General features: G+C 40.1%; 1 protein-coding gene across 1 annotated transcript in view; it reads right to left on the bottom strand.

Moving 5' to 3' along the window:
* The window catches only part of tnrc6b (trinucleotide repeat containing adaptor 6B), a 36,320-nt gene extending 32,444 nt beyond the window's left edge, over positions 1 to 3,876 (bottom strand). The window contains 2 exon segments of the mRNA XM_034118923.1: positions 1,269 to 1,358; positions 3,570 to 3,876. Coding sequence (XP_033974814.1) covers positions 1,269 to 1,325 — 57 coding nt within the window. The 5' untranslated portion in view covers positions 1,326 to 1,358; positions 3,570 to 3,876.
* Between the last annotated feature and the right edge of the window lie 15,479 nt (positions 3,877 to 19,355).

Genomic DNA, 19,355 nt, shown 5'->3' with positions numbered 1-19,355 from the left:
GGTAGTAATCAGCAGCGAATATTCGGCGCGCGCGTGCACGTTTTTATCATGTGTAACGTTACGGTTTAAACTGCGGGTAAAGCCATAGTTGTTGTGCCCAGAGTTTCCGCTAGAATTTTTTTTTTGCCGGTCAACATGTCCGTTAAAGTTTAAATCTTCCGGACAAAATCAGAAAAGTGCCGGTCAAAGGTCTTCTTTGTTATTTATTGAGCTTTAAAACAAATTGATATGATTCGATATAAAACAAACTAATTATAGTAGATTAACTACATTATTCAAAAGTGTACAGTAACTGATAATAACACGGGAATAATAAACGGAGCGCTCTCTCCCTCTCCTGACAGTAAAAATAAACATATCTATAACTATTTTATGTAGTTTGAGAGGTAATTAAAATAGTTAAGTGTGATATTCTAACCTGAAGGTGTGTGTTTGCTCCGCTCACCGCTGCAGGTGATCATGCAGAGCTGCGTGTCGACTCGTCAGCAGCAGCTGATCTCTCTCTCCCGTCAGATTAGACTTCACTCGCGTTTATGTCCATATCGATCAGATCTAGCTATTGAAAGCGATGTCGGACGCCCAAGCTGAGATTGTATATATTTACGCATTTTAACAGTGCAATTAAAAAGTATAAATATAGTATAAGAATGTGGCAAGTCGCCTTTATTGATAGCATACATTTAGGGAAGAAAAAAAAAAGCGAATAACGAAATTGAAAACCGAATAGTAGGCCAACGACCGAATATTCGGATACAGCCCTAGCACACGTTAAGCTGTGATTGGACTAAATTAACATCCAAGAGAAGTTATTTCGTAATGGGATCACTCCATTCTATATTTTAACATTAACTGCTTTGAAATTGAGTTTTTCAAGTTGGAATATATGAATACAGTAGGATCCCAACTCATCATAAAGAATAACCATTAGAAATTAGAAGAAATAGCTCTCTAATAACCAAATGTAAGGACGTTTCAAAGATATGAAAGACATGGAGGCTGTGGCTCAGTGGATAGTGTGCTGGACTTTGAATAAGGGGGTAGCAAGTTCGAGTCCCACTGCAGTCAGCATGTCGTTGTGTCCCTGGGCAAGACACTTCACCTCAAATTGCTCCTGTGGGGATTGTCCACAGTACTGAATGTATGTAAGTCGCTTTGGATAAAAATGTCTAACAAATGACATGTAATGATATGAAACTGCTGTTCAACACGACGCCGCCACATGTTTTTTTTACATCTAGGAATATGGAAGTGATTTTGAACGTGCTCACCTTCTGAGAGGCTTCCCTTTTCCTTTTGTCGTCTTTTTTCCTTTTCTTGTCTTCCATGAACTACAGCTCCAGTCCTGGTACTCCTTTCTTCTGGAGGACAAAACAAATTTCAAAATGTGGTCACAAAGTCACCATTTTAAAATCACAGAGTGCTTCTTTGTATAGCTAAAAAAAACATTGAACAATAGTTAATGATGACTGCGGCAGGACTCAAGGTAAAAAGACAACATAACTGAGGCTCAGTTGATGGAGGATTATGGCCACGTGAGCATCCGGATGGATTTGTGTAAGTGACAATGAAACTGCATGCTTGATTGGATGAATCAGCCATCAGGTGTTAGAGCTAAGAATACTGCTGGACATGTGGGCAACAAACAGTAATTATCCCTATCAAACGCATGCAGGATACCGTAAGCTGTTCAAGTCAATCAATTTAAACGGTTTACAAAGGGCTTGATTTAGTCAGCCAACTCAATGTTGTCAGCAGAGTGACTCCAGTGGAAACTATAACAAGTGACAGACTGAATGTTTGACAGCCAGGTGTGTGCTTTAATTGTGTTTCAAATGGTGTTTGAGAAAAGCTTCTTGATAAGGCTCTTTAAACAGCTGTGGAGACACAAAGGTATGCAAAACAAGATCACCAAATAATGCCTTATCAAAAGGATCCACGATATAAGAACATCGAGATGCATGACATAGACAAATATAACTAGAACCATCAATGTGGATAAATATTGATAAACTCTTGTGCTATTCTAGGGTTAGATTGACTAAGTACAAGCTTATTATTATCAATTGAGACAGTATAAAATGATAAAACATATTTAATTATTGCCCAGTCTTTCAATAAAAGTCGAAGTTTTGTTAGGTAACATTTGGGAATAATTTTAAAACTGGAAAACCAGCCCAAATTAAAAGCAGCATTAATGAAAAGTAACTTTCACAAAGCGTTAAATCTAGTGAGAAACACGGACACCCTGTTCCTTGCAAAAGGATCATTATGAAGGTAAAGACCAACATTATTTTGTTAGCTGTCAAACCAGCAGCTTATAGAGGACTCTAGTAAGGGACAATGGGCCACAGACAACAAATTATTTTTCCTTTGCTTTTTTTGTCAGTGCTTTATATTATTTGTTCTGTTCTGGTCTTCAAGGGATGTCATTTTACTGAATTGACTAGACTTGTTGCTTTGCTAGTTGGTCAATAAATCCACATTCCTGGTGGGTATTAATACAAAAAATGCTCAATGTTTTAAGATGTTGTGAAAGCATCAATGGTCAACCCTACAATATCGTCACAATAACGAAGTATAAGGTCACAAATATCGTGAAATGTGACTTCATAACCTAGCCCTATGTGCCGCTCTACACCTACTAGAGATGGAAGGAACAATTAGATGCACCGAAATATTAAAATGTGGAAATAACCACAATCCCACTGTATATTTAAGCTCATATTAACAGGTTGCAAACAGTCATGCTACGCCCTGATTGTCTGTTTTTATTTGGTTTCGTTTTTGCTTAAAGTCATAACACCGAAGCAGATCCACAGACAGTGAAACTGACAGCCTTTCTGACCTCAGGCCTCTAAACCACATAATTATGATAGTCATGTATGTTGATGTTAACTCATCTATTTACCTCTGAATTGTAGTAGATTATAAGTACAAAGTAGCAAAAGGTTGAAATACTCAAGTCTATCAAAATTGTACCTAAGTACAATACTGAAGTAAACGTACTTTGAATTGTGCTAAACATGGGAAATCGTCACCGAAAACCAAAGAACACAGGTGATTTAAGGTGCTTAACTGGCACCCTGTATATCCAGTTAGGGGTTTTCATCAAACCACTTATTATATATTGTATTTAGGAGTTTAAGCAGGTTTAACAGCTGCTGGTTACTCGTCGATAGCTAACATTAAGGAGTGGTTTCAGCTTAAAAAAAAATAACGCAGACACCGAAAAACCCAAATTATAATTATAAACCAGTTGTCAAGCCCAGTAAGTATTGTTAATAATGTTATGCAAGTACACAGTGGTCATTAAGAGCAAATACACCGAGCATTGAGCTACAAATCGTCCTCTGCTAACCATAGTAACTGCTGCTACATCAGTGCTAATGCTAAGTTAGCTAAGTTACAGAAGCTACAAGTAGCCAGGCTAACGGTTTTAGCTCGCGCAGTAGCATCTCATTCTAATTTATCTTGCAGACGTTTTGCATGCATATGTACATATATCCACACAATGGGATGTTAAAAAAGCTGATAAACACTACGCATATGTCCAGTTCACGTTTACTCACCTCTGGAATCACATATGAAGAGAAGCTAACGTGCTAGTTAGCTTAGCTAAAGTGCTTCAGTGCGATTTTTTCTTCCTAGCTTTTTGAGGCATTCGTCGACAAAAACAGCGACGACACAGTCAAGTAAGTGGCAGGCAGACGATGAGAAAAATACACGCGTGTTACAAGCTACAGGTTCGTAAATAAGTACTAACGTTGTAATAGTGTAAACCCTAATGTGCAGAAGAATTTAAATTTCAAAGCGCTGTGGAGTCAGTCGTTTGACGGGCGGCCATTTTGCTGCTCAGCATGAAGCGTCTCCTCCAATGGCAGCTCTGCAGAGAGAGAGAGGATGCATTCTGACCTTCATACACTCTGACTGGCAAACTAAGCTCCACATTTAGTGCATTTTAGGGTAAAGTTATTATATTTCAAATATGCAAAAAAGAAAACGACTTCTACTATACTACTATACTTTCTTACTCAGTGCTGTGAAGTAACTAAGTACACTAACTCGTGTATTCTACTTGTACTTTTATTGAGTATTTTAATGTTTTGCTACTTTGTACTTCTACTCCACTACATTTCAGAGTTTATTTTTTTCTCCACTACATATATTTAATACCTTTAGTTACTTTGCAGATTTGGATTAATGATGTGAGATATAATCAACACTTAAATAGGATTTTAGTTACACCTGGAACTAAATTCACATTGCCCACGTTGCTAATTAATGCAACGTATGTCAATTGTGCAAAATGTTCTTTGTGCTGGGGACCCGTAGCTACTATACAATTCTTATATAAAACTCAACATTTCCCGGTCCACAATAGGACCCCATGAGCTGGCAAATAGACTAATAAAGGAATTCTGATTCTGAAAATGGGGTTGTCAGAAGAGAAGAAAAAATGGGTTATTGAGGATGTTTAATCAATTTCTGACATTTATAGGATCACAGATGGCAGTGTTAACCAGAAAGGTGCCATAATTGTATTCCCGGTGCGCTGATTGATTCTGATGATTTATGGATAGATTTGAAAGATTAAGGGAACTAAAAACTGCAATTTCTTATCCTAAAAATGTCAGAAATTGATTGAACAAAAATTGTCAAAATCTGCCAAGTCATTTTTTTGCTATTGTTGCATTTGCTAATTTATGCCAATTGTGCAAATGACCCAACATAAGCAGGTTAGCATCCAGCAGTTTCTTTGTGCTGTGGACCCAGACTATACATTTCTGACATAAAACTCTTGGGGACTCAACATTTCCGTGTTCACACAGCTGGCAAGTATACGGCTATATTAGTCCCGCAAAGGGTTACAGCAAAAAGTGGCATAGCAGGTAAAACAAAAACATGCAATAAGGAAGAATAAGCTTTCTTATTAAATGTAGAGAAGAAAAGCACACATGTCCACAACCCTGGATAAAAATGAGGAACACTAATGAATTAAACTAAGTGACATAAATAACATATGTGTTGAGACACTATACACATTTTGGGACATTCAAGATTCAAGATTCAAGGCTTTATTGTCATGTCATTCGCTACAGTGTAGATAAGGCAATGAAAAACTTAAGTGACAGGCTCCTCCAACAGTGCAACATGAATATATATAGGACAGAGAACAAAAAAGACAAATAAACAGATAAAATAGTGCAAGATGTATAACAATGTGATATTGCACAGTATTGCTTTGTGCGCCATGTTGCACCCAGATGTGTGTGTTTGAGCAGAGCCAGGAGCTGCTGGTGGATGAGCTGAGCCGCTGCAGCCTCCTGGGCCGCAAACTCTATACAACTTCCTCCCTGGATCCTCTCTGGGCTCCATCACCACGGAGCAGTGTGTGGAGAAAATAGCAGCAGCCATTAACCACGCCCACTGGCAAACACCTGCTGTGGTTACATGTACAGGAGGGGTGGAGACAGTCAGTGCTATGCAGTAAATACCTTTCTAGTGAAGTTCATAAAATGTAGAATTGTTGAGACTGTCAGATCACTCCCAAGTTTTTTATGTAGTGTGTCTGGTTAGATTTAACTGGGTCTGTGTCTATGAGGGTCATTCTGCAAAAATGTGTACTGATGCATTGTCATTTTTTTTTAATAATAATACAATCTTTCTTTCAACAGATAAACAAAAAATCGAACCTAGTGGAAAACACAACACCATTTGTGGATGTATTAAGTAATGTAGCAACTGAAAACCTCAATGACATACTGAATGTCAATGTCGGAGGCTGTGGCTCAGTGGAAAGTGTGATGGACTTCAAATCAGGGGGTAGCAAGTTCGAGTCCCACTGCAGTCAGCATGTCGACACTTCACCCAAAATTGCTCCTGTGGGGATTGTCCACAGTACTGAATGTATGTAAGTCGCTTTGGATAAAAGCGTCTAACAAAATGACATGTAATGTAATATGCTAATCACAGGAAAACGTATTGAAAAAAGAACACTCTAATTTACAGCCTCAGCAATATAAAGTGATTTTCAATCCATACTTCCTTTTCAAGCAGAGAACATTATGAGCTTTACTGAAATACTCCAGAACAATCAAATTAAAATCTAAGGTGACGAAAACCACAATTGATTTGGTTAATCCTTCTTGCATGTAATTAATGAAATTAGAGTTTAATATAATATTTGACCTATTTACGAGGATTAATATTTGACTACCTCAAGTCAATTATAAAAAAAATGAGGAACGTCTTCATCTCATACAAAACCGTTTGACCTCAGATTGACTTCGGAGTTAATGCATAACTGTCTTTTTGCAGAAGTGACTGCAGGATGACACAGATGTTGCTTTATTTATGATTCATAGCAATGACCGCAGTCTTTTGTACTCGCATACTTTGAATGCCGATTGAGTGACAAGAACATGCTGCAGAGGATTCCTGCAGAAACACTGAAGCAGGAGCAAACCTTACTGAATGAAAAACAGCAGCTGAACCAAACAGGTTTAGTATTTGTTGCAGCAAGTTTAAGGAAATGTTGGAGTTGTGTTAAAGGGGCCCTGTTATGCAAATGTCCAGGTTCATATTAGTATGTAGCTCTACTGGCATTTTTCTCATACTGCCTGTGCTGCAGCACCTCTTTTCACCCTCTGTCTGAAACCAGCCTATCACGTACAATGTGTTGAAGTGCTAGCCAATAGAAGCCCGAGTGTTACGTAGTGATGTCCTTATGTTCCTGAAATAAACAAAGGAGTCCAATGGAGGCGTTTCAGACAGCGGGGGGTGTAAAGGCCCCTGAGATAAATGGGCTATACAATTTATTTCAATTTAAAGACAGCATGTTCAAGACCCTCCACTGTACACATTGGTCTCTCTGCCTTCAGAGATGTCGTAAAACGAGCCTCGGCTGGACAACATCCCTCTGATGCTGGAGACCCCCGGACGGTGAGATACAATTACTCTTGCCTTGTCTTATTGATATGAATAAGTTGCTGTTTTAGCATGACTTCCTTCCTCTCCCCACAGGCCAGAAATGACAAGCATCCTCTCGGTTAAAATGTGCACTGTTAAACTGAACCCTGCACAACCACATCTAATCAAAAGTCAAATCTTTCAGTTTGTGTGTACAGACAGAGAGATCGAAAAGTGGATTAGAGGTGGTGCAAATTCTCCTTAAACTCACTCAGAATTGGTTTGCTTGTTAACCATTGTGTGTTCAGTTTTTTTCATGAGTTGAATAGATGTGTTGTACGATTCTAACAAACATGTGAAGAGTCGTCATGCTCACAATGAGCCACTAGAGGGCAGCAAGAACACACTGGATTTTAAATATCTTCAATGTAATGAAGAGTGATGCTGCCAGAGATGAAATACAAATTGATAATCAATGTTTAAAACTTTTTTTTTCATGTGAATAATCTCAGTAAAGGCTTTTTTTCAGCCTCACAAAATGATAGATGAGTTACTTAAAAGAGGTTGATGTTAGTAGGTTTACGTCTCAATAATTATAATCCAGAACCATACAGATTCTGAAATGGGATATTCTGCATAACGAGTACTTTAGGTACTTTAAGTATATTTTGATGCTAATACACTTGTACTTTTACTTGTAACAAATATACTGTATGTATTTAGATTTATGAGGACCCCCTACACTCTCCTCCACATGCTCCAGCTGCCCAACACTTTGGTGCAGCTGCTGACCCCCGGGAGGACAAACGATCCACACACCTACTCCAAAACCCCACAGTGCACATGCATGTACTGTAAACACACACACACACACACACACACACACACACATACACATACACATGCACGCACGCACGCACTCACACACACACACACAGCATGCACACACACACACACACACACACACACACACACACACACACACATTCCCTAACATTTGATGTATGAAAGCTTCTATACAGTGAATGCAGCTGTTAAAAGACACAAGGAGCAAATACAGAGACGAGGTTTTGAGCTTTTGAAATGTATTTTGATTCCCAATACTTAGAATAGTTCAAAAACAGCAAGTTTGATCCTGTTTTCTGTAGATATTTAAACTTTATCTACAGTTGTATGTCATTATTTTAACTGACAGTTACCTTTGCCAAATAGGGAAACATTTTCTTTTAAATATATATATTTGGCGCCATTCATGCTAATGGCTTACATTTTGGAAAGGGTATACGATATGACAAATAAAACTGCATTTAAATCAACATTGTTGGTAATCATTAACATATTCTATTCTGTGAAAAACAATCCCCTTAGTTTCAGAAAAACAAAAAAATATAATACTTTAATGTCGTATTTTCTCATGAAAAAATCTAAACGGGGCAATAAGTAAACTCACATTTCGAAGGTGAAAACTCTTAAAATTAATGAATATTTAGTGGTAATCATCAGGACTGAACTTGATTTAAAAAATGTAACTTGTGAAAGTGAAAGAATATGACTATATAATACTCTTTGCCAGTTTTTGACATACCTTATTCTACACTCATTACTGCTCTTAAATGACATGCCTACTCTGTTTATTTGCTTTTATATGCATTATCTATCTTAACTCCACCCAGTTATGTGTCTCCATCATCATAGTATTAAGGATTGTTTTGTTCTCTCTTTTATCTGAGACTTTGACCTTGCACTTACTTAAATAATCTTGGAATTTAAACCTAATCAACTGTGGATAAGAGCGTCAAAAACATAAAGTGAGAGACTGTGTGTCAAAGAGAGACAGGAAGTGGAGGTGCCTGGCCCAAGAATGTCTCTGCTCCCAGGTCCCGCCCACAGGAAATGCCTGTCCGGCCTGTTTGAGTCTGAAAAGTGGTCTCCTGTTAGCACAGTTTGGCTTCTGACGGAGGGAAAAGGATGGCTGGAGTCTGAATAATGACGAGTGTGTATACGCTCAGTTTAGATAAGCAGATGTCTGCAGGTTTTCATGGGGGTCAGGGGTTAACACACAAGACTAAACAGTGACTAATACACATTCCTGCACTCTAAATTAATCAAATACTGCAGGAGGCATGCAGAGGAATATATAAAAAAACCTTTCCATTCTCTAATTATCCTAAGATGTGCGGTATTAGCTGCCGTGCCCATGCTTTGCCAGCACTTGTCTCTTCTCTGTCATTACTGTGAATATGTTTCCACTGCAGCCTGAAGCCACTGATTTAATTATACAACTTTGTAAATACTTCCAGATATCTTTGGTTAGTTTTTAGTGTTTCATAACGATCCTGAATAGCTAAGTGATGATCTCTTGCTGGACATGAGCCTCTGCCAGAGAGAAGCTGGGAGGAAATGTTGAACAGATAACATGCAGACGTTTGTTTTCCTCAAAGAAAATAATTAAAATCTGCATTAGCTTGCATGCATTTAAGTTGGCATGTCCTTTGTCCTGCAATTTGTTTCAAGCACATCCTTCACTTTTTAATATGCATGCACAAATTGAAGCCTTTGCTCATCATTTTCAAGTGTTTGTATTATTCACAACGTTTTGTATTGCTCTGTCAATGGGGGGCATATAAATACCGTTTTTTGATTGATCGATTGATTGATCTGAATCCCTGCTTTAAAACATAACACCAAGTAATGCATTACACCCTACCTTATTCCCCATGAGCTTGTTTTCAATCAGTAAGTGACCTTTCAAAAGGAAGCTTAATTAAACAAAATGTATTAATTAACACTTCTGATTGGAGCGTGTTGACCTCTCCAAAGAACCAAGAGAGATGAAGATGAATGTCAGTTAAACTGGGAGGATCAATTACAGGAAAGAAAGTTATTTAAAACAAAGAAAAGAGAGCAAAATAAAAGAGAAGGCACTGTATGCGTGGCTCTTCTGCTCTTAAGATGCAGCCAAACTTTATCCGTCCCTCTGTACCCGCAGTCTGGAGCTACATCTGCCAGTATTTCTCCACACACAGATGCCACACACAAATCCCTCTACAGTATATTGCCTGCACACACATGCCTCTCCACGCCTCTCACACACACACACATACTCAAAATAAATAAGAGCTTAAAGGCAGGGTGGAGTCGATTTAGCTTTCTCAGCAAATCTTGTATTTTCTGCACCTCAGCAGCAGCAGCAGTGCAGGCATCATAACTTACCTTTAAGATATGGCATTTCATTTCCCACTGTGAAGCTGTGTGTGTGTTTCAATGCTGTGTGTACTTTAGCAGACTCCTAAGTGGTCAAACTGTGTGGGTATCTTGTGACCTGAGAGAGAGTGAGCGGCTGTTAAAGGTCACCTATTGTGCAAAATCCACTTCTTCATGTCTCTTCTACATCAACATGTGTCCCCTCTTCTTCATGTCTCTTCTACATCAACATGTGTCCCCTCTTCTTCATGTCTCTTCTACATCAACATGTGTCCCCTCTTCTTCATGTCTCTTCTACATCACCATGTGTCCCCTCTTCTTCATGTCTCTTCTACATCAACATGTGTCCCCTCTTCTTCATGTCTCTTCTACATCAACATGTGTCCCCTCTTCTTCATGTCTCTTCTACATCACCATGTGTCCCCTCTTCTTCATGTCTCTTCTACATCAACATGTGTCCCGTCTTCTTCATGTCTCTTCTACATCAACATGTGTCCCCTCTTCTTCATGTCTCTTCTACATCAACATGTGTCCCCTCTTCTTCATGTCTCTTCTACATCAACATGTGTCCCCTCTGTGTAAAGAGATTCTGAAAGTTTCAGGAACAAAGATTCTCTCTCTTTTTGTCCTGATCCATTTATATAAAAACCTGTCTGAAAATGAGCTGATCAGATTTTGGCCACTTTATGATGTCATAACGATTTTTTGGCTTGTGTAACCATTAGCCAATCACCAACCAAGGTAACCCCCTGATCACCTGAATCTCCTCCTAGAGCACCATTAGGCGCGTTCACACCGGAGTACTTTTCCCCGTACTTTTCCCGTTTAGTTCCGATAGTTCCTGGGATTTTGCGTTCACACCAAAAAGAGAACTTAGTTCATGACAATTTTTCCCCCCTTTTCAGTCCCTGCTAGAGAGCAGGTACTTTCCTGGGGAGATAAAAGTTCCAATTTCTGATTGGCTGGGCGAATTGCAAACCACGCCCCGTAAAACTCTGAAAAGTTTTGTGAAGCCGCCATTGTATTTGCTGGCATTAGCATTATTATCATTAGCATTAGCCCTGCGCACCAACGGAGAGAGAATAACTTATGGCAACACAAAAAAAAACATGGGAGCGGTGGAGTGATGAGGAGGTGTCAGCAGCTTCTACTGAAGCCAGTCCCCAACTCCGGGGACTTCGGGTGGCAGTATACACCGTGAAGTTGTTTGCGGCCTGCCAGTAAACCCAAAGCAGAAGAAGAAGAAGTGACATCAGCGGCTTCATTTGCCTAATCTTCCCTCAGGGAACTTGTTCCGGCGTGAACGCGATCTGTACTTAGTTCCATTGGGGAACTAAGTGCTGGGAACTAAGTACGGCAAAGTACTCCGGTGTGAAAGCGGCTAATGAGTTATTTTTAACCAAATCTCTCTCAGAGGGGCGTGGGGAGGGGCTCCTTATTTTCATCTAAAGTAACAGACAGAGAATCAGCACTTTTGAAACAGGGCTGAAACAGAGGGGATTATGGGATGCTGCAATGATCTGTTTGGTGTTTCAGCCAATCAGAGACATGTTCTGTATATATCTGAGACCTGTGATATATTGATGAAAAACAGTATAATAGGGGACCTTTCATGCAGTGCTCGTTCATCTTCACTATTTTCTCTGCTCTGTTTTTTTCTCCGGCTTCTTTATTCGTATCCTTTTTCCTCCTCTCATCTTTTGTCCTGCTCTGTCTCCTTGTGGCCCGATGCCCGGCCACCACTGGGTAGCATTCCTAACCCGAGCCAAGGGGGAGGATGGGGAGACGAGGAGAAGGACGAATGGAAGGAATGAGAGGAAGAACCACAGCGGGTCTCCTCCTTATATAGTGTGTAATGTTACATACACAGTACAGTGGTGGGAGACTATTGTGAAAATACTCTGTCATAAGTAAAAGTCCTGCATTCAAAATCTTACTTAGAGAGGCCCTATTCTGCCTTTTGGGGTTTTCCCTTTCCTGAAGTGTGTTCTATAGATTGTTGTGCATGTAAACGGTCTGCAAAGGATCCAATCTTAATTCCTGAGCAGAGAACTTCTATTGGCTAGCGCGCCAACACATTGTACGTGATAGGCGAAGGGGCGGGACATGTCTAAGCGGTTGACCAATCACAACAAAGCTGGCCAGCTAACCAATGAGAGCAGGCTGGGCTCTGGTTTCAGACAGAGGGTGAAAATATGAGAAAAATAAAGAGCTTTTTGAACATTAAAGCATGGAGACATGTCACAGTAGAGACACTACATACTAATATGAACCTGAAAATTAGTATAATATGTCCTCTTTGACAATAGTGGCAAACTAAAGAGAGTAAGGAAGGTTTAACCCTCTTGAATCTTCAGAAACATCAGGCCAAGAATCCAGATATTTGTTATGGAAAATGTGGGTTTCTGCCTTGGTTCTTAGTAGTTTAAAAGGTTCATTTTCCGAACCAGAAATATCACCAGGAGCAACGACAAAAAGCCAGAACGAGACAAAATGCAGCCGTCATTCACATTCACATAAAAACCAGACTCTTAAACCTGTCTGTCCTCGTGATACTGAAATAGACAAACACACACATACACACTGTTATTTTGACACTTATAAACTCACCGCTGCACTGTTATTTAGATGCCACTGAGTCAAACATATTGAGAAGTAATTACAGTGAGGTGAGTGAGATCACACCGACACACACTGACTTCACTTCAGCTGCCACTTGTTGACAAATGTGTTCACTCAGACAGCGTGTGTAGCATGTTTCTGTGTGTGTGTGTGTGTGTGTGTGTGTGTGTGTGTGTGTGTGTGTGGTGTGTGTGTGTGTGTGTGTGTGTGTGTGTGTGTGCATGTGTGTGTGTGTGTGTGCGTGTGTGTGTGTGTGTGTGTGTGTGTGTGTGTGTGTAAAAGATTGTCAAATATTTTCATTAGTGACTGCTTTTGAAGAGGTTGTTTAAAGGTTTTACATGGATTGTTAGGCTGTGATTGAGTGTGTGTGTGTGTGTGTGTGTGTGTGTGTGTGTGTGTGTGTGTGTGTGTGTGTGTGTGTGCGTGTGTGTGTGTGTGTGTGTGTGTGTGTGTGTGTAAAAGATTGTCAAATATTTTCATTAGTGACTGCTTTTGAAGAGGTTGTTTAAAGGTTTTACATGGATTGTTAGGCTGTGATTGAGTGTGTGTGTGTGTGTGTGTGTGTGTGTGTGTGTGTGTGTGTGTGTGTGAGTGTGTGTGTGTGTGTGTGTGTAGCAAGCACACACAGTTTTGTCTTTCATGTCAATCATCCATACGCAAAAAGCACAAAGGTTAGACTTGGCATTCCTCTATCTCGCACACACGCGCACACACACACACACACACACACACACATGCACAGACACACAGACACACTCCTGTCCTGACCTCTGGTGTACCTCGCCATCCAACGTATGAACTAAGTAAACATGAGTGCAGTTTATATAAGAGCCTCTGTTATCACACCTTTAGATTCGCAGGCTTTGACGAAATAATCCACACACATACACAGACACACACACACACACACACACACACACACACACACACACACACACACACACACACACACACACACACACACACACACAGAAAACAGCATTGCTCCGCCACATACCTCCAGTTTGTAAATAGCCGCCCTTCCTCTACGTCTTTCCCTTCCTTTGACTCTTTTGACAGCCTGTGTGAATCCATACATCGTTTGGCCTCTGAGCTCCCAGCTGACCTGAGAGGTGATAAGGCCGAGGTCGTGTGTGTGTGTGTGTGTGTGTGTGTGTGTGTGTGTGTGTGTGTGTGTGTGTGTGCGTGTGTGTGTGTGTGTGTGTGTGTGTGTGTGTGTGTGTGTGTGTGTTGACCTTTAGAGAAAGACAGTAGTGTGTGAAGGTCATTGATTCTCAAAGTCGGGTCCGTTTAAATGATCATGATGTATTTTCGATAATTCCCTCGGGTTTGAATGAAGTCAAATTCAAATATTTATTTTCTCCCCTCTCATTAATAAAAAGCAATGTTTTCCAATCTCTATATTAGGCAATGAAATTTGACAGTGATGTTGTTGTCAAGGAGAAGGGGCATGTCAGAGACCATGAGGCTGTTACCACTAAAAAATACTTGATTTGCTTGTAATACATTATTTAGGGTTTCCTTTAAACTGTTTTTGATATTGGTAATTGCTGGTTTCCATGTTTTATATTAGACAGAAACAATGTTGGTTACACTTCTCTGTAATTTTCACTTTTGTCTTGATTTGCCTTCGACATTTTGTTACTTGCAGCTAGTCAAGTTGACTCCTATTGCGTTGTTTTGTTGGTATTCTGTGTTGAGTTGGTGCAAATACTTTTAATACCAACAAAGATCTTTCTGATACATTTCTCATTCTTGACTCAAATCGAATCACACACAGTCATCACAGTATTTTATCTACTTTTTTAGTTGGGAATTGAATTTAAAACCTTGAGCCTACCTCACATAACTTTTTAATAAAGGGGCAATACATCCAAAATACAATAACGCTTTTTTTACTCTTCCATTGGGGGTTATCTTCAGAGGCAATCAATGACTATTTCAGCAGTACCTGGCATACAATAGCTCAATTAAATGTGTGATGCTCAAAAAGGTAAGATCAGTAGAAGGTAAATGTATGCAATCAGTGTGTGTGTGTGTGTGTGTGTGTGTGTGTGTGTGTGTGTGTGTGTGTGTGTGTGTGTGTGTGTGTGTGGCCTAGCATTACTATACTTGTGGGGACCTAAATCTGTTTACACAGTCACGTGTGGGGACTCGCCTCCCTTATGGGGACAAAATGGAGGTCCCCACAAGGGGAATCATTCATTTTAGGGTGAAGACTTGGTTAGGGTAAGGTTAAGGGTTAGGGTTAGGCCATGTGTTGGTTATGGTTAAGGTTAGGATAAGTCTCCAGGATATGCATGTAAGTCAATGTAATGTCCCCTGAAGTGATGTATACATGGTATGTGTGTGTGTGTGTGTGTGTGTGTGTGTGTGTGTGTGTGTGTGTGTGTGTGTGTGTGTGTGTGTGTGTGTGTGTGTGTGTGTGTGTGAAGAAACAGGACGGGGAGCACATGACTGTCTCCGTGCATTTTAAAGTATGTGTATGCTTGCCTTTAGCGTGTTTTCCTGTGTTAGCCTCACATGGACATAAAGTGCGGTCTCACAATAGCCCATTGTCCCATCTCCCCTCCACGCTTCCTGCCAGGTCAGAATTCACGGAAATTAGGACGCAGAGCAAACAAACAGCGGCGGCTCCAAGCTTTCTACCCTCCGTCCGTCGGGCCCTGAAGGAAGAACCCGGCTCCGGCTGGCTGTTAGCGTTCCTTACAGGAAGCTAATCAGCGTAGCATCCCAGTTTAACGGATCTACAGTATGCATGGTGGAGGGTGGAGTATACTGAAGGGTTCGGGTTTGAAAAAGGAAAAAGAAAACAAGGAATGAAGGGGGATTTCCAACCGGGGCCTTTTTGGTTTATGGTGTATCAAGTAGTGGGCGATTACACCTACTGCGAGTGGGTTTTCTTTTGGTGGGAAAGTGGGCTTTTCATATTTTAGGGTTTGGCTGCTTATATTAGAAACATGACTTCTCTCTTTTTCAGCAGCCTGGGTTTAGAAAGTAAACATAGCTTTCATTTTCTTGTAGATATTTCAGGAAATTGCTTCATACAGAGTTTTGAGTCTTGAACCGAATGACACAAGTTCACAATTTGCAGGAAAAAATCAATCAGTGTGATCAGGTAGTTGTTTTTGCCAATTGAGTTTGAATGACATCCTCTCACATAGACAAATAACATGACTTACAGGAGCCATATTTTGAATAAACTGCTTTCTGTAAAAATAAATACTTGACTACTGCTTGTGAACTCCAGGACATCAAGTTCATTGCAAACAAAGAACTGAATTGGCACTCATTTGTGGAACACTGTTTCTGAAGTCATGGTGGTTTGGATTCAGCAAGGGAGACTATAAAACCGTTTCACACCAAGCACAGATATTTGTCCAAAGAATGAGTAATATTAATGCCGGGAAATAATATTCAGACTTTCAGCAGCCTTCTGCCTGCCAAAATATGAGTTTGACCAATACAATATTTTTTGTTCTGACTCATAGCTAGCTTGCTGCTAAAATAGGGGAACTTTAAACACTGAAAAACAGCCAAACAAAAACCAAAACCTACACAAACATGATCGGTAACTTGGACTACAAACGAACAAGGAAATTCAAACCAGAACACTCCCAATACAAACATCTTGTACCATTGCCTGGATATTCTGCATTCATACCTGTGTATGCATTTGTATTTATGCTAGGTGTTTCCCCCACTTCCAGTCTTATGCTAAGCTAAGCTAATTAACTGCATCCTTTAGCCTCATATTCAGCGTACAGACATGAGTGGTATCAATCTTCCTGTCTGACTCACAACAAAAAAGCATTTGAAACACTTCCATTGCCTTTTACTGTTGTCAAACTCATATATACACGCAACGTACATGAACAAAGCTCCTAGTTATTATCAAGTGTGCCATGTCATATCATATATCCGTAAAAAGTGTGTGTGTGAGTGTGTGTGTTGATATATTGTGTCAATAATGCCTGCATAGTTGGAGCCGAGCAGAGTGCTTTGTGAGAGTCACTGGACTTTCCTTTAATCAGCTTTTTTTTCTCTACTGTGTGTTCACTGTGTGTGTGTGTGTGTGTGTGTGTGTGTGTGTGTGTGTGTGTGTGTGTGTGTGTGTGTGTGTGTGTGTGTGTGTGTGTGTGTGTGTGTGTGTGTGTGTGTGTGTGGGTCGGTCTGTGTTATGGCTGCTTCTGTACATGCCATATTTCACAGATGACTGCTCTGTATGAATATGTCCTGGCAAAGCTTTGTATGTAAATGTTTAGTTTTCCAATCCCCTGTCTGCAGTTTGAAAAGAAGTTTAAACACTCAGTTAGTTGCCTACAAGTAGAAGTATTGCATTCAACATTTTAAATATATAAACATATTTTGTCTAGATCATCTCCTTGTGCAAATAATGGAGTAAAAAGTACAAGATTTACCTATCCAACATTTTAAAGTTGCATAAAAATGGAAATAGTACTTGAAAATTGTACATAAATACAATATTTAAGTGGGTAAATGTACTAAGTTACATCCCACCATTGCCAAATGCACAGACAGACTGTAGGGGTGGAGATTTGATCAGGAAACACGCCTGATGGAAACAAGACGTTTGGGATATTTTGTTTTTTCAGTAAAAGAGTCCCTCCTGAACACATAATTCAACCAAAGTCCTTCAGGAGCAGAGAGAGCGAGCACCTGTGTGGACTGCAGACTCCCCAGACGGACGTTTGGTTCCAGACTCCTGAAAAACACAGTAGCTGCTGTTATTCTAGGAGTCAAATTAGCAGAGGGGACGCTGAGCGCTGGAGAGGACTTAATTTAAACCAGTCTGGGGAGCGGGCCGTGCTGCAGAAACAGGATTTACTGACTGGTACTCGATCCCTGTTTTAAAGTGCACCACGACTGTAAAGAATAAGGATATTACTCAGACTGAGAATCTGCATTTAATTAGGTTTGGTTTTGTTTGAGAATTTGTGCTTTTATACAACAGTCTGTTGGCAGGCAAAATGTCTGCTTCAGTGTCCAAAACTAACACAAAAAGCACAGTTTTGTGGATTTTAACTATTTTCTTATGTGAGTTTTTTTAATAGCCAAGCATGCATTTTTCATGCTATGCTAAATGGTTGTTTATCAGTTTAAATAGCGGCATCATAATACAATTATAAACCCCACTTTTCCAGTAATACACACACTATAACAGCACTAACTGCGCAATTTGGGATACTTTTTTTTTTAACCCCAAACTATTACTTACAATTTCAGAGGGCTGTTGTTCATTACCTGATAATGTCTTTGGTGTCAAATAAAAACACATTAAAGCTCACCGCTGTCTCAGCTGTGGTCTTTCTTTTCTTCTTTTGGAAAATTACTTTGGTAATTGGTTGAGTTTCTTGGGTTTGCGCTGCTGGGAATGGTTTCCACAGAATACCTGGCAGGCGTGGTAAGTCATTTCCTGGAAAGACATCCCGTTCGGTCTGTGTAAATGTTCATCCTGTTTCACCACCTCAGCTCCTTCACACTTTACTCCTCTTCTCCTCAAGCCTCCTTCATCCTCTCTTCTGCAGCCCGACTTCCTCTCCTTACTCCCTTTCCTGCTTCTTACTTTAACACAACATGCTTTATATTGACAGTTTGATAAGACCTGCACTCCTTAGTGAATACTATGTAGTGTTTTATGGCATTCATAACTCTTCAACAGTGGCGGACTGGCCATCGGGACGTTCGGGACGATTCCCGATGGGCCGGTACTGAAGTGGGCCGGTCGGACGATGTGGGCCGGTCGGATAAGTCACTAGCACCCGTCCCGTCGACAAATTACTAGCGGTATTTACTTGCGGTACCGAGGTGGGCCGGTCGGATAATTCACTAGCACCGCCCCCCCCCCCTGTTGACAATTTACTAGCGGTATTTACTTGCGGGCGTTGTGGGCCGGCGGTACCGAAGTGGGCCGGTCGAGAGTCCCGGGCGTCGGGTCTTGGAATACCAGAAGCTGTGTGGTTCATAAAAACATTTTCTTACTCAATATCTTACCCTAAGCCTAACCCTATCCCTTTTATTTTAAATTGTATAATGTCGGAGTTTTTTTGCCGTCCGTGAGGAAAAGAAATGGCTCAGAGCCTCAGAATACTGAAATCTGTATTTTTGTCATCTTTTTTTCCTTCTAATTTGTTATTATTTACATTGCTTTTAAAATCGTTCTGTGTGACACGAAAAAAATGGCGAAATCGTGTTGGTGAACACGAATCAATAGATTAATTTCGTGACTATAACACGAAATGTGAGACTGTGTTGCAATGTTGCTAGTAGATCAGTTGTAGCTCGCTAGCAAATTAAGCTAACGTTAGTTTCATGAGTTGGTTGAACTCAATATCTTTGGCTGACTTTTTAATAAGCCTTTTCGTCCATAAAAACAGTATTTCCACTTATATTCTTATAAGAGAACATGCATTTAGGTTGACAAAGACCTAAAGTGTTGAACAAACTTAAATATATTTTTGCTACAAGTGTTAAACTTGCCCAAATCCAACAAAGACAACAACATAGCATCGTGGATCAGCTTCCACACAGTGAGGAAATATTAAATACAATACACATGCTTGTTGTCAACTGTCCTATTTTAAAAGGCCACCTCTAAC

The sequence above is a fragment of the Trematomus bernacchii genome, unplaced genomic scaffold, assembly GCF_902827165.1.
Source record: "Trematomus bernacchii unplaced genomic scaffold, fTreBer1.1, whole genome shotgun sequence".
Lineage (NCBI taxonomy): Eukaryota > Metazoa > Chordata > Actinopteri > Perciformes > Nototheniidae > Trematomus > Trematomus bernacchii.
Note: the sequence above shows the minus strand (reverse complement) of the source record. Positions and strands in the feature narration are given on the sequence as shown.